This window comes from Pezoporus occidentalis, unplaced genomic scaffold, assembly GCF_034315485.1.
Source record: "Pezoporus occidentalis ecotype Australia unplaced genomic scaffold, CSIRO_AGI_Poc_V1 ctg223, whole genome shotgun sequence".
Classification (NCBI taxonomy): domain Eukaryota; kingdom Metazoa; phylum Chordata; class Aves; order Psittaciformes; family Psittacidae; genus Pezoporus; species Pezoporus occidentalis.
In genome coordinates this window covers 121,613-140,555 of record NW_026914106.1, presented here as the reverse complement: position 1 = coordinate 140,555, position 18,943 = coordinate 121,613, and the positions used below count along the sequence as shown (strand labels likewise).

General features: G+C 63.3%; 1 protein-coding gene across 5 annotated transcripts; it reads left to right on the top strand.

The window, feature by feature from the left end:
* Window positions 1-31: 31 nt before the first annotated feature.
* KCNQ4 (potassium voltage-gated channel subfamily Q member 4) lies at window positions 32-17,903 on the top strand. Of its 5 annotated transcripts, XM_062620685.1 has the most exons (15): window positions 32-294; window positions 8,779-8,869; window positions 9,483-9,609; window positions 9,704-9,879; window positions 9,954-10,079; window positions 10,163-10,300; window positions 10,435-10,530; window positions 10,745-10,833; window positions 12,611-12,766; window positions 13,512-13,556; window positions 15,037-15,251; window positions 15,366-15,468; window positions 15,712-15,843; window positions 15,973-16,108; window positions 16,213-17,903. In XM_062620685.1, the coding sequence occupies exons 1-15, from the start codon at window positions 47-49 to the stop codon at window positions 16,429-16,431; spliced, it is 2,097 nt and encodes a 698-aa protein (XP_062476669.1). In that variant the 5' UTR covers window positions 32-46; the 3' UTR covers window positions 16,432-17,903. The 5 variants fall into 5 exon arrangements, with proteins under 5 accessions (XP_062476669.1, XP_062476671.1, XP_062476670.1 ...); XM_062620687.1 differs by lacking the exon at window positions 13,512-13,556 and having other exon boundaries at window positions 10,190-10,300; XM_062620686.1 differs by lacking the exon at window positions 13,512-13,556.
* The last annotated feature ends 1,040 nt before the right edge of the window (window positions 17,904-18,943 follow it).

Genomic DNA, 18,943 nt, shown 5'->3' with positions numbered 1-18,943 from the left:
GGGGGGGGAATGCAGCGGGCGGCGGTGCCCTGAGCGGGGCCGCGCCATGGCCGGGGCGGAGGGCGGCGGGGAGCGGCGGGCGGTGCTGGCGCTGACCGCGGTGCGCACCGAGGGCACCGGGCAGCCCGGCGGGACCCCCCCGCCCCGCCGCCGGGGGCTGCCGCCGGGGCCGCGCCCCGGGGCCGCCCCCCGCCCCGCCGGGTCCCCGCGCTGCTGCCGCCGCCGCCTCCAGAACTGCCTGTACAACGTGCTGGAGCGGCCCCGCGGGTGGGCCTTCGTCTACCACGTCTTCATGTGAGTGCCGGCGGGCGGGGAGCGGCGGGCAGCGGCGTCCCGGGACTCCCGGTCCCGGGGGAACGCGGGGTCGGGCGCTGCTGGTGCCGGTGCCCGAGGGGAAGGGAGCGCGGGGAGCCGCGGGCAGGGGTGGTTCCGAGCGAGCCCCGCACCGAGCTCCGGCTCCCGAGCTCCACCGGAGAAGTTTCTCCGTGTTTTGGTGGCGTGGAAGCGCCGCCGGTGCCGGTTCCAGCCGCTCGTCCCGGTAGCGGGGTCGGAGCGGTGGGAGCAGCGCGCTGCAGGATCCCGGGGGGAGGGCGAGCGGGGACCGAGTGGATCCGTGGCACCGGCTCCGGTTGCGGGGAACTGAGCGCGTCCCGGGGGATGGGACCTGGTGTCCCCGGTGCAGCGAGCCCCTTCCCGGCGGCACCGGCGCGGAGCTGGGCCACATCCCGCTGCCCCCCTCGGCTGCTGCCGGGTTCTCTGAGCCTTAAAGGCAGAGCTCCCCACCGGCTGACCGCATAGATCCGGGTGGGAAGAGGCTCCTCGTCCTGTTGTGTACCTGGAGTGCTGGGACGGCAGAAGTGCCAGAGCCCGGCACCCCCGGAGCTGTGCCGGGATGGGACGGAGGAAGGTGGGGAAGCGGTGTCCTTGTCCCTGCAGCCGCTGGCTGCTGTACCCCAAGAGCTGTGCCCATTCTTGGGTCATGGCCGCTGTCAATCCCCTGCACTTTATCATCCCTCTCCAGCGATGGAGCTTGGGATGCTCCCAGGGCCCCACCTGCTCCCTGCCCTGGCTCCATGCAGTTTGTGTCCCTGCTCGCTGGACAACCCATGGGTTTTGCAAAGAAGCTTCTCCACGACGCGCAGCTCAGGGCTAAGTAACAAACTCAGCCCTTTGGGGTTGCTTTGAGAGCTGGAGAAGGGATGCGGAGCTGGGGTACCCACAACGCCCCCAGGGCTGAGGGGAGGCTCCATGCTGGGTGGGGGGTGTACTGGATGCTCCAGCCCAGGACTGCACCGGACACTGCAGGGACACCCCTGCAGCCATGGCGGGGGAAGTGGTTTCCCTCTGTGTGCTTGCGTGCGCAGACCCCTGTGCCACCGTGAGCCAAGCCTGCCTCCTGCCCTCCCCTCCGAGCTGGGCCGTTACCGGGGTGCCGGAGCTCATTAGGAGGCAGCAGAGCGGGTCCTGCCGAGGTGAGCACATCGGGGTGGCAGGATGAATTAGTCACTGGCTGAGAGGGCACCTCAGCTCCCGGGGGAGCGGGAGAGGAGCTCGGGGGCCATTTGTAACGCCTGCCCTGAGCTTCCACAAGAATCCCTACGCTGCAAATCCTGCCCTCAAATGAGCTTTTCCTGCAGGGAATTAACGATGGCAGCGAAAACCTCCCGCTGCAGGAGGGGGACCAGACTCTTTGGTGTAGGTGCTGGAAGAGAGATGCCCTCATCTCGCAGTTGAGACTCATGTGTCCTAGCGTCCTCCACTAGTTCCTCCTCCCAACCTGTGCATGTTTTGCCCCAGGAACAGCCACATCAGACCTGTCTGCTCCCATCACCGGGCCCCAGGTCCCTCCTGCACCAGGCTGTAGGGGACGGTCATTGCTCTGTGGGGGCAAGAGATGCCCGGTCTGCAGCAGGAACAAAGCCTGTGGAGCACTCGGAGGATATGGGGTTGCGTCACTCGCTGGGTTCACAGCCGGGAAGGTGACGCAGTGGGTGCAAGATGTGGGTGAATGTTCCGTGAAGCCGTTTGCTGTCAGCGTGGCTCATTTCTGGCTCCCCAAAGTAGCCGTTTCTTCTGTGTGCAGCAGCGCAGGGCAGTGTTCTCAGGAACTTGGGTGCCTCAGGACGTGAGCCCTGAGTGCCAAGGAGAGGAGGGAGGTGTTACCCCTGCGTGAGGGGAGACCGAGGCACGGGGGAGAGGGAGCCTGAGCTCAGGGCCATGCTGAGGGCTGAGCGCTGCCTGGCTCCATGGGGCTGAGAGCTGTTAGGATGGGAACACCTGCTGATGAGCAACGCGCTTCCCTCCCCGGAGCAGTCTAACGGCAGGAGCACGGAGCAGGGGTGAGCTGGTACCGTTTAAAGGACAAATCCAGTCTCTCTTGGTTGGAGAATTGATCCCAAATAGCTTCCTGTGCCCAGCACTTGGGGCTGGGCTGATGCCGAGTGGTTTGGTGGCTTCACAGTGTCTGCAGCCCCTGAGCTGTGCTGGGCTCTGGCCCGATGGGCTCAGAGCTGCTGCTGGGGCTTCACGGCCCCTCAGGGTCCTGTGCGGGGCATCCCTGTGCGTTCCCATGCTGCAGCCTTTGTAGGATGGGGACGATGTGAATGTGGGTGCCCGTGCAGGGACCGAGCCGTGGCTGAGGTGTGTGGTGCTGACTGGGCAGCACCATCCCCTCTAACCCTGTGCTGACCATGGACGCGTGGGGTTTCAGAGCTGTGCCTTGTCCTCTTGAAATCAGTTTCCAGCCCTGGAGCTTGCAGAGCAAATGCAGGAGCGTGACCAGTGCATTAACCTAAAGGCTTTAGAGCCAGAAGGCAAAATGAAAACTTCCTTTCCCAATCCCTTTCTCTTAAGCCAAGGGGAAGGCTGTTCTCGTACCCAGTTCCTGCTTTGTGCTGTGCATGGGGCTGTTGGGGACCCACTGCAGGCTTCTGCCCTTGGCACAGGCAGCACTGCCAGCCCAGCCTGGTGCTGCCCGGCCGTGGGCTGTCCCGCAGCTGGGAGCTGCACTGGACAGGTTTCAGTTCGAGCTGTTCCTGCTGCACTTTGAGGCTTCTCCCTGCAGCCGGGCTCGCTGGGGCCATCTGCCAGCCCCCCCCCCCCCCCCCCCAGCATGGTCCCCAGGGGGCTCCCTGATGGGAGCCAGGGTCTGGGAGCTGGTGTCGATGGTTATGAAACCGCTGGGTGCACCAGAAGCGCAGCTCAGCACTTCCCCGGTTCCTAGAGGAACGCTTTAATGAAGAACAGCTTCTGGAGCAGATTAGGGAGCACTGAGCTGGCAGCACCGGGAACAACCCGCAAGCCCCTGCCTGCCACCCTCACCTCACTGGGTGCCGCTGGGTTGACTTGGTGTCATTGCCTTTGTGGAAGTGTCACCGTGTACCCGGGGCAGGGAGAAGATGAGAGCACAGAGCCTGGGGGTGCTCGTGGCACCCTTGCTCTTGCATTTGGTGCTGTCAGGTCCCCGGGTGTGTTTTGGGAGCTGGGTCCTGGGGCAGCCCTGGCACTGGTTGAGCAATGCCAGGCACCAGCACTGGGCTCTCCTCACTCGGAGCCATGGGGATCCCAGCTGGCAGGGACAGAGGGTGCTGATGGGCACAGGGCAGCAGTTGGCAGGTCCCCCCCAAGCACTGGCCGGGGACCAGGCTGCTGACAGCAGGTCTGTCCCTGAGCTTCCCGGTGCTCCGGTCCTGCTGTGGTCCGGCTGAGGGCTGTGGTGTGCAGGAGGGGTCTGTTGTCCCTGCTGCAGGGAGGAGGGCTGTGGTGCCGTGCTCCCCTCATCTCGCCGCATCCCTCCATCACCACTTGGGCAGTGAGAGGGCGCTTTCCCCGCCAGGCTGGCCGTTGCTGCCATGGTCGCTGTCTGCAGCAGCTCCATCCCAACCCTTTGCCAACCCATCCGGGGCTGTTCCATGGCCCAGAGGGGTTGCAGGAAATCTCTTCACCCCTTGCTCTGGGTTGTAACGTGCCATCACTGCATCTCCCGCAGGGGCTGGTGTGGTTGGTGGCCTCCTGCTGTGCTGCTGCTCTTGTATGGCCCAGAGAAAAGGGGTTGGGGAGGCTGTGCCCTGAGCAGGGGTCCTGCTCGCGGGGCTGGCTCTGCTCACCTCCCCGGGCTTGAAACGGGAGCTGCATTTGGGGGACACGCCAGCGGGAGGAGAAGCAGGCGCAGCACTTCCCAGCCTGCTGCGGTGTCACCAGGGCATAAAATTAAGAGACTTTGGCGCAATATGAAACTGGGCATTGATTATTTTTCTTTTTTTTCCCCTTTCCGCTCTTGCTGCTCCTCAGCTCGGAGCAGGAGGTGCCAGTTTGGGTACCTGAGGATGGGGGATGCCCCACTGCTGCGGGATGCAGAGGTGATGTTCAGCAGCACTCCGTGTGGATGAAGGTTGGAGTGGGGCTGAGCTAGTGCCTGGGCCTGACCGTCTGTCTGCTCATGGGTGCTTCTGCCCTCTGTGCAGTGCACTTGGGGTCTCAGCCTGCCTCGACTTCTTGGGGCTCTCCATGCACCTGTCCCCCAAAGCTCCCCATTCCCTGTGGAGTCCCTGGGTGCTGGAGCTGGGGGCAGCCCCAGTCCCTCTCCGGGGGCTCAAAGCCCACGACGCACTGAAGGTGCAGCTGAGAACACGCTGGGTTCCCTTTGCCCTCCTTAAGCCAGCTCCTTGCCAGATGATTCAAGAGCAAAACTATCTCGGCCGCTCCGTGTGAGCATCTTGGCACTGTGCGCAGGAGCCTTGTGACCGAGCTCCCCGTGGGGACAGTGAAGCGGGGTGATGGGAGTCACAGGGGGGTGCAGACTGGTGCAGTGCGAGGGCGATGGGTGATGCTGTCCGCAGGCTTTGGCTCCTGCTTGTCAAAGCACAAGGACGCTGGGGCCATTGGCTGCTGCGTGCCTTGGGATGTCATCTGGAGCTGCTGCTGTGGGTGCTGCTGGGCGGCAGGAGAAGGTTTGCAGCCCGCTCCTCATCCCAGCCCTGCTTTTAGTCTGCATCAGGGTGCTGGAAAGGCGCTGTCCTGCTGCACCTCTGGCTCTGGGGTGAGGAGGGCACTCAGAGCAGCACGTTCCTTCTCCCATTGACAATAACCAGGCCGTGGACCCTGCTCTGAGCATGTGCTGGGGTTGGCAGTGCCGGTGCCGCAGCGGTGCTGGGCTGGCTCCTGGCTCCAGCTCCGGTTTCCCTGACCGTGGGGAAGGGCTCGGTGCTTTGCTGCTGCTCTGCAGCGCGGGACGGACCCTGTGCCATGGTTACGGGCGCAAACAGGCCCAGTACACCCGGTTATTTATATCCCGCGGGGCAGACAGGCCGCCTGCTCCACCTCTGCCCATGGGCTGCTGCGCAGAGGGATGGGGATTTATAAACTGTGTTTATGCAGCTGCAGACGGTGCTCGGGGAGCTGAGCCTCTGGGCTGGGGAGGCTGGAGAGCAAAGCACGATCTGCGTCCTCATCCCCATCCCACTGCAGCTGGGCTTGGCCGCTGTTGGTCCAAACAGCCAGAAGAAACCTGGAGAGGGGTTTTGGACAAGGGATGTATGGGGAGGACCAGGGGTAATGGCTTTAAACTGTGAGAGAGATTTCGAGTAGATACTGGGAAGAAATTCTTCCCTGTGAGGGTGCTGAGGCGCTGGCACAGGGTGCCCAGAGAAGCTGTGGCTGCCCCATCCCTGGCAGTGTTCAAGGCCAGGTTGGACACAGGGGCTTGGAGCAAGCTGCTCCAGTGGAAGGGGTCCCTGCCCATGGCAGGGGTTGGAGTTGGAGGAGCTTTGAGGTCCCTTCCAACCCAAACCAGGCTGGGATTCCGGGGTTCCCACAGTGGCATAGCAGTGGGTACAGCCCGGGTGGGCACTCAGCACTGCTGCCAGCACCGGGATGGGGTCAGGTTTGGCAGAGAAGGGAGCTGTGCCGTTGGGAGGAGGCTGTTGCTCGCTCATCCCCTGGCTGAGCTGTTTATCCTACAGCACGTGGTGTTTTCCTTCTGCTGAGTTATCGCTGGGCTCACTGTGGGCCTCCCTTATGCTGCCTGCGCAGGGGGAGAGTGAAACGGGGTCTGGGCCAGCCCTGCTGGGACACAGGGGTGCCCAGTGTCACCCCTGTTCCAAGCCTGGACACTGGCTGCTTGCTGGGGCTGGGGCTGCAGCTGGGCTGCCCTGTGCCATCCCATCCCACTGCACGTGCTCTGAGCATCACGGTCCCTTCACTGACCGTGGTGCCGTGGCACAGCTTCTCCCGGGCTGTACCAGGCTGCAGCCCAGGGGTGTCTGGGTGGGCACTGGGTGCTGGTTGCTGCCCCCATGCCCAGCTCTGCTCCTTGCTGACCTGGCCCCACTTCCCTGTGCTCAGCAGCTTTCCCAGCTCACCTGGATCTCCATTGGCATCACGCTGCTGGGGTGGGCAGCAGCATATGGCAAAGTCCATTGTAATGAAGATTAATGGGAGGAGATTCGCCTGCTCCAAGCCAGGCCCCCCATCGAGTTTTAATTATTCTGGGGAGGAATGTTCCTGCAGCCAGGCTCTGCTCCCGCTGAGGTGAGAGCAGCCGGAGGGATCCCATCCTTGTGTCCCCTCCTGTATGGGACATGTGGCGGTAGGAAGCTGTGTGGATGGTGGTGGGAACCCCTCGGGGAGGGGGCTGCTGGGAGCTGGGAAGTTTAATTGGGGAGAGCTGATGCATCGGCTCAGCAACAACAGCATCTGCTCCCTGCATCCCATGGGATGCTGGCTCAGGGGAGCAGGGAGGCAGCGAGGATGCTGCTGGCTCCTGCCCCACCATCTCTGCACCATCCCCGTGTTCCCTGGTGCTGCTCCTGGGTTCTTGGCCTCACTTGGTGGGTGGGAAGCCTGGCACTGCTGGCATCACTGCCTTCAGGCATCTGACCCTCTCGCTAAGCTGCTTACGCATTGCCGGCAGTGGGACGGGGCGTTTGCCCAGGCTTATGATTTAATTCCAAGCAGGTGATGTGTTCCCAGAGTTTCTTTCCCAGCCTGCCCCAAGGGGCCTCACATGCCTGTATCCTCCACCAAATCCTGTGAGATGCCGGGGGCCGGGTGGAAGGTGTCTGCAGCACGGGTTTACCAACCAGCCCCATTGCTCATGGTGAGAAGTGGGGGCCTCAGCTTGGTGCTAACTGTGATTTGCTGCTCCCCAAGGCAGGGTCACCCACAGCACATCCCATGGGAGCAACATCCCAGGTACCGAGACCCCCACTTTCCTGCTCCTGGCTGGGGTGAGAGGGACAAATCTTTGCAGGCTGGGAGATTCCTGCCTTTTCTGCTTCGCTGCCCATGCAATTGCCTGCTAAGTCCCGACTGTGTGATCCTCACTGCTGAGGTCCTGCTCACCAGCTCTGGGGCTGCTCCTCAGACCACGGTGCCTGGGAAGCAGCAGCCGGCAGCGTGCTCCCTGCCCGTGGTCCCCCTGCCCGCTGTGCTGGCACGGGCAGGACAGGGGCTTCATGTGCCCGGCTGTGCCATCGGCTGCTGGAGGAGTTAACGCAGAACTGCTGTGCTGGAGGAAAGGGGCTCTATTAATAATTCAGAGGGAGAAGGAACTGGCTCCAGCCTCTGCCTTGCAGATGGGCAGTGCCTGGGAGAGGAGCCTCGTCCTCTGCAGCGAGGGCAGGGTGGTGTTTAGCCTGCGGTACCCTCAGCCCCATCCTTCCTGTAACTCGCTTATGGTGTGTTGCTCCGGTTCTCCCTTTTCCGTGCTCTGGGTCCAGCCTTTCTCCTGTTTCCCGGGGTTTCTCTTCCATCAGTCCCATCTCCTGTTTCCCCTCCTCGTGGTTTTGGGGAAGGGGACCTGCCTGTCCCCTTCAGGCTGGGGTTTGAGCTGGGTGCTACCCCCTTGTCTGGGTGTGCAGAGAACACAGAGCAACCTCTCCTCTCCCCTGCATCAACCAGGGTCTCCCCCCATCAGTGGGGCAGGGATGCTGGTCAGGTCTGGTTTCACCCCTCAGCTGGTCCAGGTCTGGCTCTAAATTCCATGTCAGCAACAAGAGGAGATGGGAGCGGGGTCCCAAGTGGGTGCCCCCCACACCATTGATGGGTCCCATGGGCACTGGGGAGATGGTGCTGGGTAGGCAGGGTGGGTGCTCACCCGCTTGAGGACATCGTGCCAAGGCTGCCTCACTTGTCCTGCCGGCCTCACCCCGTCCACCCTGGTGCTACCAGTGCCCGGTGCCCCCAGTGCCATCCCGGCGCCGGCTCTGGCAGCGGTGGCCCATAGCGCGCCATCACGTGGCTGGTGGCACAAACCCTCCTATTTCTATTTTTAGAATCGCTGGATCAGGGGAAAAAATGTATTTTTGGAGTTTCATTTGCTTCAGCTTCAGTCTCTTTTCTTCCCCCCCCTTCTCTATTTTAAATGGGCCAAAGCCCCTTGTGCCTTAAGCTAGCTCTCAGGAATGGATCCCCTCAGTGGCAGTGATGCTGGGAGCTGTCAGGAGAAGCTCTGGTCCCTGTTCTGCAGCAGCAGCACCCTGCTGTGGTGCAGGACCCCTGTCTTCCCTCCCTGCCTTTAATTAGTGGTTGTTTTCCCTGGGCAAAGGCTGCAGCAGAGGCTGGCGCTGAGCCATGAGGCTGCTGGAGCCTGGTCCTCCTCCTGCTGCTGCCCAGGGATGTGCGGGTGCCACACAAGGCTGGTCCCCATCACATGGGGGGACCAGTGGGAGTGATGTCAGGGGGGGCATCATGCATCGAGCCCATGCCCGGGGTTGCACAAGGGGGTCCCCAGTGTGAGCAGCCTGCCCTGATGCCCACATTGACCTGCTCTCGTTCCAGATTCCTCCTTGTCTTCAGCTGCCTGGTGCTGTCGGTCTTCTCCACCATCCAGGAGCACCAGAAACTGGCCAACGAGTGCCTCTTCATCCTGGTAAGTGGGGAGCAGGGCTGTGCTTGGGGTGTGTCCGTGTTCCCCCCGTCCCTCCCCCCCATTACGCTCTAAAAGACAAGATCACAGACAAAACCCCTCCAACCCCTTCCCAGCCCAGATATCACTATTGGTCATTGGTGTTAGTGACAGGAGCTGTCAGCTCAGGAAGCCCCACCGCTGCCACTGGTGCAGACAGGTACAAACGGCTGGAAAAGGCAGGGCAGGAGGGGCTAAAAAAGGCAACTTTCCCCCAAACTGTCACAAAGAGCTGACGCCGGAGTTCTCCCGAGTGATGGAGACTAAATTGGGAAGGTCCTTGTGACTTTCCACGAGTAAGCAGTGTGTGAGAGGCAGGAGGACAATGCTGACGGTGGAGGAAAAGGACCCAGCTCGGTACGAGCTTGGCACAGGCAGGAGCCGGGGCTGCTCACACAGGCTCGGCGCCTGCGGCTCCCGTCTCGCTGCCCTGATTCCCTGGGGATGGCTTCAGGCGTGGTTGTGTCAGGGCGACACCATTCTCCCTCCTGCACCCTCAACACCTGCATTTCACTTTGCCCCCCCCAAAGCCGAGTACCCCCCACCTCACCCCCGTGTCCCTCTTTTCCCCCGGCAGGAGTTTGTCATGATCGTGGTGTTCGGCATGGAGTACATCATCCGTGTGTGGGCCGCCGGCTGCTGCTGCCGCTACCGCGGCTGGCGGGGACGGTTCCGCTTCGCCAGGAAGCCCTTCTGCGTGATAGGTACCGGGATGCTCGGGGTGGGAGCGCTGGGACGCGGGGAGTGGCAGCGTCAGCCCCTGCTGCGGATGGTGGGGAAACCTCTGCTTGTCCCCAGACTTCATCGTCTGCGTGGCCTCGGTGGCCGTCATCGCTGCGGGCACGCAGGGCAACATCTTCGCCACGTCGGCGCTGCGCAGCATGCGCTTCCTGCAGATCCTGCGCATGGTGCGCATGGACCGGCGCGGCGGCACCTGGAAGCTGCTGGGCTCTGTTGTCTATGCGCACAGCAAGGTGAGGACGTGCGGTCCCGGTGCGGCCCCACACACACAGCCCCCGAGCCCCTCTCACCCCCCGTGCCCCAGCAGGAGCTCATCACCGCCTGGTACATCGGGTTCCTGGTGCTCATCTTCGCCTCCTTCCTTGTCTACCTGGCTGAGAAGGATGCCAATGCCCAGTTTGCCACCTACGCCGACTCCCTGTGGTGGGGCACGGTAAGCTCGGCCGCCACGGCCCCCCAGTGCCGGGAGGGGACGAGGAGGGTGGGATGGGGCTGCGGTGGGGGAGCTCCCTCCAGGCCTCTTCCTGCTCTGCCCCTGGGCAGGTCACCCTCACCACCATTGGCTACGGGGACAAGACACCGCAGACGTGGCTGGGGCGGATGCTGGCGGCCGGCTTCGCCCTGCTCGGCATCTCCTTCTTCGCGCTGCCCGCTGTGAGTAGGGCAGAGAGAGGTCCCTGTGCCTCCAGCCCCACAGAAATGGAGACAAAGGGACCAAATCCACCCCTGTGGTGGGAGCTTCCCCGTCTCTGCTGGCACTCACAGACCCCATTCTTTCCCATCCCCAGGGGATCCTGGGCTCTGGCTTCGCCCTGAAAGTGCAGGAGCAGCATCGGCAGAAGCACTTTGAGAAGAGGAGGACTCCAGCTGCGAACCTGATCCAGGTAGCACAGGGCTGCATATCCCATCCCATCGCATCCCTTCCCGGGGATGCTCCACTCTCCCCCCGCCCCATCTGCTCTGCCTGCCCCTGCCTGCTGCAGGTGGAACCCAAACACTGAACACCAGAGGTGGCTCCTGGGTGCTGGGCTCTGCCTGTGGTGGCCAAGGGATGTGCGGGGCTGGCAGGGGCTCAGGAGCTCTCCTCGCTTCCTGCAGGCTGCCTGGCGCCTGTACTCGACGGACATCAGCCACACGTACCTGACGGCCACCTGGTGTTACTACGATAGCCTCCTGCCCGCCTTCAGGTAGGCAGCGCGGCCGAGGGCTGCAGGTGTCCCAGGGGATCCCTGTGGGGCTATGGGGTGCCCCACAGCCTGGGCACACCCTGCCACGAGGGGCCACGTGCAGCCGCTGAGGGCTCTGTGGGGCGGAGCAGCGTGGTTGGAGCCTCGCTCAGCCCCAGGACACTGGAGCACAGCATCTGCTGAAGTCTGGGGCTCCTCACCAGGGACTGTAGGGGCAGGACAAGGGGTGACGGGTTCAAACAAATAGGGGAAGTTCAGGTTGGAGATAAGGCAGAAGCTCTTCCCTGTGAGGGTGCTGAGGTGCTGGCACGGGGTGCCCAGAGAAGCTGTGGCTGCCCCATCCCTGGCAGTGTTCAAGGCCAGGTTGGACACAGGGGCTTGGAGCAAGCTGCTCTAGTGGAAGGGGTCCCTGCCTGTGACAGGGGCTGGAACTGGATGAGCTTTAAGGCTCCTTTAATACAAAACAGGCTGGGATTCCTTCCTCCATCCTCACCATCCTCCAGGATCCATCCCACCCTTGTCCCCTCTCGCCCCATCCATAGTCTTCCTCCAGCATCACCATAAGGAAGAGGATGGCGCCATGAGACCTCTTGGCTGAGGGAACGGAGCTGCAGCCAGCCAGGAGCTGGCTCTGAGCCTGGCAGCAGAGTAGAGGGACGTGGGGGTCTGGCAGGGAGCCCCATGCCCTGCCCATGTCACCTTCTCCCCTCTTGGGACCCCTGGATTTTGCCTTCATGCTTGAAGATACCCTGTGTGTTCCCATCACATCGAGCTCACCAGGGTCTGCCCCTGCCTGCACGTCCTGCCCCTGCCTGCACATCCTGCCCCTGCCTGCACGTCCTGCCCCTGCCTGCACGTCCCGCCCCTGCCTGCACATCGTGCCCCTGCCTGCACGTCCTGCCCCTGCCTGCACATCCTGCCCCTGCCTGCACGTCCTGCCCCTGCCTGCACATCCTACCCTGCCTGCACGTCCTGCCCCTGCCTGCACATCCTACCCTGCCTGCATGTCCTGCCCCTGCCTGCACGTCCTGCCCCTGCCTGCACATCCTGCCCCTGCCTGCACGTCCTGCCCCTGCCTGCACATCCTGCCCCTGCCTGCACGTCCTGCCCCTGCCTGCACATCCTACCCTGCCTGCACGTCCTGCCCCTGCCTGCACATCCTACCCTGCCTGCACGTCCTGCCCCTGCTGTATCCACGAGCTCCTTCGCAGTGACAGACGTGTTCTGTTTCACTCCATCTGTTCAAGGACAGGCTCTCACCAGCCGCGCGCGCTTCCCTCTGGTCCCAACCCCGGAGATGCGGCTTCCCCAGCACCACTGCGGGGCAATCCCAGTGCGGGCACCACGGGGGCTCCACCGGCCCCTCCCGCTGTGCCAGGGGTTGGGATAGAGCCAGCTCTGAGCTCGCCCCTCCTGGCTGCTCCAGCAGCGCCCAGGCCCCCGGGGCAGGTGGAGGCGAGCCCCGCTGTCCCCGCGCCGTGGCACGGTGTTTGTCCTGCGTGTTCCCTGCCTGACCCATCACTGCCCGCAGCCATCCAGCCCCTCGGGGGGGCTCCCAGCACCCCTGCCCCTGCTCTGTCACCCCAGGAGCCAGCAGCAGCGCTCGGAGCTGTTAAGAAACCGTCTGTCAAAAGAAAAGTGCTGGGTTTTGTTGCTTCTTTTGCCCTGGTTTTGCTTTGGCTCGCAGGCAGCCTGGTGTTGCGCAGCCTGGGTTTGCTCAGCTCCTTTGCTTTGGAAGGTTTAATTTCTCCATGTTTTTATTTAACCCCAACCTCAGAGAACTGGTCCTTATCTTTGAGCATTTGCACCGAGTCCGCAACGGAGGATTTAGGAGTTCAGAGGTGAAAAAGTTGCCGGACGGAGCCCCACCGCCTTATCACCCCTTCACCCCTGGCCAGAAAAGCGCCAGCCCCGCTGCTTGTTCAGGGGACAGGTAGGAGGGTGCAGCCCCAGCCCCGTGTTCTCCCCTCTCTGCCCTCTCTCTGCTCCTCTCTGTCCTCCTGCGGTGCCACCGCGGTGCTCGTCAGCATCAACCCAGAGTCCCGCTCCTGCTGCTGCCTCCGGCGGGGCCGCGCTCGGCCTCCATGGACTCCCCCTGGGCCATGGGGAAGCCTCTCGCGCCGCTCCTCTCCCCCTCGCGGCACCAGGACCCTGCGCAGGGCAGCCCAGAGAGGCTGGAAATGGTCCTGCGGGGGCAGTGCTGTGAGCCCGTGGGGCTGGGGCTGCTGCAGAGCCAGGCGAGAGCAAACCCAGCTCCTCCCGTCCGAGGGGGCTCCCGTGCCTGCAGCAGCCACGCCAAGCTGCTCCAGTGCCAGGAGAACCCAGGCCAGCGTCAGGGTTAGGTGGGGAGAGGCAGGCTTCGTGCCTCGGTTTCCCCTGTGACGATGGAGCAGGGGCTATGGGAGGTCCAGCGAGGTGTGGGGCTGGGGGACCCGGAGCTCCTGCCAGACCCAAGGTGAGTATGGGTTTGTTGGGCTCAGAAGCTGGCAGGGGAGAGACTGAACCCCCCTCAGCCATCCCAGCCGGGGGGGGGGGGGCCAAGCCCCCATCTCCTCTGTGAGCATCACCTCTCACAACATCTCATCTTCTCTCTCTCTCCTCCCCTGCCCTGCTCAACCTCCTCCTCTCCATCCCTCCAACCACCCCAAACCTCCTGTGCCTCCCATTCACCCCCCAAGCTGGAAGGAGGAGGATGTGCAGCCTCACAAGTGCTTACGCCTCAGGTAACGTGCCAGCACCAAATGGCTCTTTGGGAGAGCCCCACTGCTGGGAAACCGGCCCTTCCCCTGCGGGGCAGGCGTTCAGTGTTTATGTAGGACCTACACAAACAGTGTTACTCGTGCTTCTTGCCTCCACAGCACAAGTGGGTACCGTGGCTGGTGCAGTGGGTGATGCGATGCTCACCATGGCAGGCTGGGCCCCTGCACCCATGCACTGGGTCATGCCTGGAGCACTGGGGCCTGGGATGCTTCTGACCAAGGGCTAATTCTTTTCTCCTGTGTCTTTGCCCTGCCCCTCCAGCCCCATCTTTAGTGGCAAGAGGAGGCTCTTGCGGACGTGGGGCACTTGGAGACGGAGGTACAGCATCCTGCATGGTGCCTGTGCTGGCTGCAGGGAGCAGGGGCCAGGGCTTGAGCCAGCAGGGTCAGAGGCTGCAGGCTGATTCTTCTGCATGGCAGAGGGGTCTGTGCATGGCCTGTGCTGAGCTGCCTGTCCCCAGTGTCCCCACATCAACCCCTGCCTCAGTTTCCCCTCCCATGCAGCATGGATGAGCGTGGTCCATTGGCTGTGCTGGGGTTGCCATGGCCATCAACAGGGCACTTGGATAAACTGAATCTCATTTGTCCCCCAGGACACATCCTTCCCATGCTCCGGCATGGATCGCATGACACCCGCTGCAGGGGCTTGTGGCAGCCCTGCCTGGGACCAGCTCACCAGTAACCTGCACTGGGAGTACCCTCCCTTTCCCTCTGACTTGCCCTGGGATTCCTGCCCCTGGAGATGCAGGAGGCTTCCCAAAGGCTCTGGCTTCCTCTGCTCAGGGGCTGTGAATCTGCTTGGCCTCCTTTCATGGCCCAAGGTGTGCCTGTGGTCCTGCATCCTACGAAAGGGAGCTCCAGGTGGTGTTTTTGTGTAGGTCCTCCATAAACGATGCCTGTTTCTTCCCCTGGCTGGACCTGGGAGCAGAACTTGCGTTAGGGCAGGCAGGGGCTGCTCTGCTCGCCCGTTGGAGCAGAGCCTGAATCAGGTGGTGTAGCCAGGAGGAGGATGAGGAGGATGAAGAGGCCTGGCTGGGTGCCTCTGTGCCAACAGGGATGGAGCAGGAGCAGCGCTGCTCCCTGTGGGACGGGCCGGTTGTTCTGCCATTGCTCTGCTGTGTCCTCCCCATCACCGTACCTCTCTGTTCTCTCCTTCCCTCTCTGTGTCTCCTTTCTCTGTTTCTGGGGAGAAAAAAAGGTGTTTCAAGGAGTAACCCCAGAGCCGCTCCTTCATGGGAACACGGCATCACCTGCCCCTAGCCCAGCTCACACCTTGTGCCCATCATGTGCCAGGGACTCTTCATGAGCTCGGCACAGACACCCCCAACCTCACCCCCACCGTGTGGGCACCGGGTATTCCCACAGCAGGGATCCATCCGCTCCTTGCCCTGTCCCCATCCCTGTCCCCCCTCACTGACCTGCCCACCCGGCTCTTCTCGCACAGCAACAGGATGGGCATCAAGGAGCGGATCCGGCTGAGCAGCTCGCAGCGAGGCAGCCGGGGCAGGCAGCACCTCGGGCCCCCCCTGCACCGCTCCCCCAGCACCGAGGACCTCCCTGAGGCCTCCAGCCCCACCAAGGTGCAGAAGAGCTGGAGCTTCAACGACCGGACACGCTTCCGAGCATCCCTGAGGCTCAAGCCGCGGACCACAGTCGAGGGTGAGCCATGGGAGTGGTGGGCTCCACATGTAGATGTGGGGCCATGCAGGGGGGTGCAGGCTTTTCAGGGGGCACAGGGGTCTCTGCAGCCCTCGGTCTCTGCTCCATCCACAGCTGACTGCCCGCTGGAGGACAGCGGCGAGGAGAAGAGCTCCCACTGCGACCTGACCTGCGAGGACATCATGCCAGCCGTGAAGACCCTCATCCGGGCGGTCAGGTGAGGCCATCCCCTCCTGTGTCCCCCAGTGCTTGTGCTGCCATTCCCAGCTGGATGAGTGGATCTGTCCAGAGAGCCCCGGTCCAGCCCATGGTGGTGCCCAAGCCAGGCAGGGAGCAGGGATGGATCCTGGCTCAATCCCAAAGGGGCAGTGGTCAGGACCTTGGTGTTTCGCAAGTGCTCCCCCCCCACCCCAGCATGGACCCGCTGGGGTTCCCCAGAGCCAGCCCCGTGTTCCTGCAGGATCCTGAAGTTCCTGGTGGCCAAAAGGAAGTTCAAGGAGACCTTGCGTCCCTATGACGTCAAGGACGTCATCGAGCAGTACTCGGCCGGTCACCTGGACATGCTGGGCAGGATCAAGAGCCTGCAGACGCGGTGAGCTGCCCTCGAGGCTTGCCTGGGTCACCCATCACTAGTCATGACCATGTCCCCAGAGCCCCTTATGGCCTCATTCCCTCAGTTCCTGCTGGGAGTGATGAGCTGTGCCCCTTCCCTCCCTGCCAGCGTGGACCAGATTGTGGGCAGGGGCACTCTCACTGTGGACAAGAAGGTGCGGGAGAAGGTGGAGAAGCCAGCGCTGGAGACGGAGCTGGTGGACGAGCTCAGCATGATGGGGCGTGTGGTCAAGGTGGAGAGACAGGTCAGGAGGGGGCCACCCCCGGGAGCTTGAAACCATCCCCAGCCGGGACCCCCGTGTCCTTCCTCCATGGGGATGGACCCCCCCAGCTCTGCCCACCCTTGCAGGTACAGTCCATCGAGCACAAGCTGGACCTGCTGCTTGGGCTCTACTCCCAGTGCCTCCGCAAGGGCTCCATCAACTCCTTCAGCCTGGCCGCTGTGCAGGTGCCCCCCTGCGAGCCAGACATCACCTCCGACTACCACAGCCCCGTGGACCACGAGGACATCTCGGTCTCTGCGCAGACCCTCAGCATCTCCAGGTCGGCCAGCACCAACATGGACTGAGCAGGGTGGCAGCAGATGGATCCTGCCATGTGCAGCCTCCGGGATGGGTGCTGGGATGCCCTCACTGCGTTACTTGAACCAAGTCTTCCTCTGTGGGAGCACGGCTGCAGTGGGGCGCCCACACCGGGATGGGCTGGGAGTCAGCAGCTCTGCTCCATGGCCAGACCACACTGCTGGGATGCTCCTGCCCCTCCTCAGGGGTGAGACCCCCAAGCTCCTGGGCCCTTGAGTGCTCCCCAGCCATGGTGGGGATGCTTCAGGCTGAGCCCCATCCAGCTCCTCATCAGGGTCCAGCCTGGTCCCCCAGAGCTGAGCCAGGGTCAGCTCCAGCTATGCAAAGCTCCCTCTCCCTCCTGCTACTGGGACCGAGAAGGGATGTTGAGGCAAGACCCATTGTGGTTTTACCTGTGTCAGGACTGTGTCAGGCCCCCCTCAGGCTGGGTAACAGGGGTCTGCCCCCTTCACCCTCCTCTGCCTGGGTTGTTTCTCTGCTTGCAGCTCTGGCTGCACCTCTAGAAGCACAGCAGAGCCTTCTGCCTGCCCGTGCATGCTCCCAGGGCAATATATATATAGATGACATATATATATTTATGCAATAATGTCTTAATATGCAATATCCCCGGGAAGAGCAACCCATGGGGCTCATAGGCAATAAGCAACTCCCTCCACCGGCACACAGGGCTGGATCCTGCTGCCCACGGGGGCTCAGGGCTGGGCAGAGGCTGTGGAGGAGGAAGGGATGCAGCACAGGCAATGGGGACAGTGGTCCCAAAGAGCCATCTCTCCCTCTTGTATCCCAGACCCTATTCCTGCTTAGAGGATTCCTTCCCTGTCTGGTCCTCCAGTGCTCTCCATATCCCCATCCCTTCTATGGACTGAGAGGCACAGATCAGCTGGGGAGCTGTTGTCCATGACTCCTGTCATGCCCTGACCCCAGAGCCGGGGCCCGTTTCCAGCCCTGCAGGATCATGGTAGTGCCAAAGTTTGCTGAGCTGGGGCAGCCGGGGGTCCCGGGGGGCTCGGTGGTGGCCATCCCCTTGCTGCCAGTGCAGCCCTCTCTGGGCTTTGCACCATGGGATTTGCACCCCCTTACCCAGCCCCCCTGTGCCTCTGCTCCTGCACTGGGGAACCCCGAACCCTGCTCGTTTCTCTGCCTTGTCAGTGCATGCGGCCAGAGCCACCTGCAGCCTCCCCAGTGCTCCCATGCCACCCTGGCCCCGTCCTCTCGCCCCGGTCGGTGGGGCAGCGGTGCTGTGGGGGCACAAGGGGCTGGTTGGGTGCCACGGGTGGGTTGGTGTGGGTGCTATGGGTGCATGCGCACGCAGCAGCTGACCGGGTGGGTTAAGTGTGGCGGGTGCCCGCAGCCCTCCCCGCGTGCCGTTACCTCACTTGATTAACTCGTTAACGGATTGGTTTCATTAAAGCCTGGAGCAGGGGCCGCGCCGCCCGCGTCTCTGTCGCGGCTCCCCCGGGAGGTGGCACTCCAGCCCCGCCACCGAGCACCGCGGCCACGGGCCCTGACCGTCCGGCCACCACAATGACGCCCCCCGGGTTCGCCCTGAGCCCCCCGACATGAGAACGGGTCCCCGACTCCGGCTCAATCCCCACATCCACGGCGCTGCGTGCCTGTGGCTGCAGGCGCGATGCCGCGGCAGAGGGGCTGATGCCCTGCGGTTGGACCCCCTGAGAGGGTCGCTGTGTCCCATCTGCCTCTTTAGAAGTGTCGCAGTGTGTCCCCAAGGGGGGATGGTGCTGCCACAGGACCACGGAGGGGTGGGGGGTGCGGCCCCCTTACCCAGGACCCCACAACCCCTCAAGGGACCACAAAGCCTTCACCCCATCCCTGTGCGCTGGCGGTCGTGGGGACAATGTGAGCCCCAGCCTGCAAGTGTCGGGGGTTCGAGGTGGCCCCTTCCCGCGCCGCCCTGCCCCGGTGCTGGCCGGGGAGGAAGCCGGGGCCGGCCGCAGGTCGGTCCTGCCTTTCCTGGCTGCTTCTTGCCAACAAACTCAGCGCTGGCTCGGAGCACTGTGGGGGCCAGCGCCTCCCTGCCCTGGCCCCACTTCCCCCAGCACTGCCCCAGCCTGCTGGGATGGGGGCTTTGGGGTGACTCCGGTCCCCTGGACCCTCTGGGTGATCCCTGGGGATCCTTGACGCTGCGCACCTCCTGCTTACGCTGCTTTGAAGCAGAGGCTTTGAAGGGGGAGCCAGGATGCAGCAGGAAAGCCCCGTGTGAGCAAACTGCCCGGCTCCCTGGCCTGATCGGTGGCTTTCCAGGGTGGGTTTGGAGGGTTCGTGCACGGGGTTGTGCATCGCTGGGGTGCTCACCTTGCGCTGTGCAATGGTGCGGCTCAGTGCGTCCCTGCTGCTCCATGGGGCATCCAGGACCAACCCACCTGGCTCTGGGCTCTTTCCACATCTCCATGCAGAGGTGGGACCTGCTCTCCTGCAGAGCACAGGCAGCAGGGGTGAGGGCAGGACAGGCACGATGCCAACCCACAGCTCCTTCCTCTG

Excerpts from the sequence above, each read along its gene's own strand:
- KCNQ4 (XM_062620685.1), top strand. The coding sequence starts at position 47 with ATGGCCGGGGCGGAGGGCGGCGGGGAGCGGCGGGCGGTGCTGGCGCTG. Across the intron at positions 9,610-9,703 it reads GAAGCCCTTCTGCGTGATAG|ACTTCATCGTCTGCGTGGCC; the intron begins GTACCGGGATGC and ends GCTTGTCCCCAG. Across the intron at positions 15,469-15,711 it reads ACCCTCATCCGGGCGGTCAG|GATCCTGAAGTTCCTGGTGG; the intron begins GTGAGGCCATCC and ends GTGTTCCTGCAG.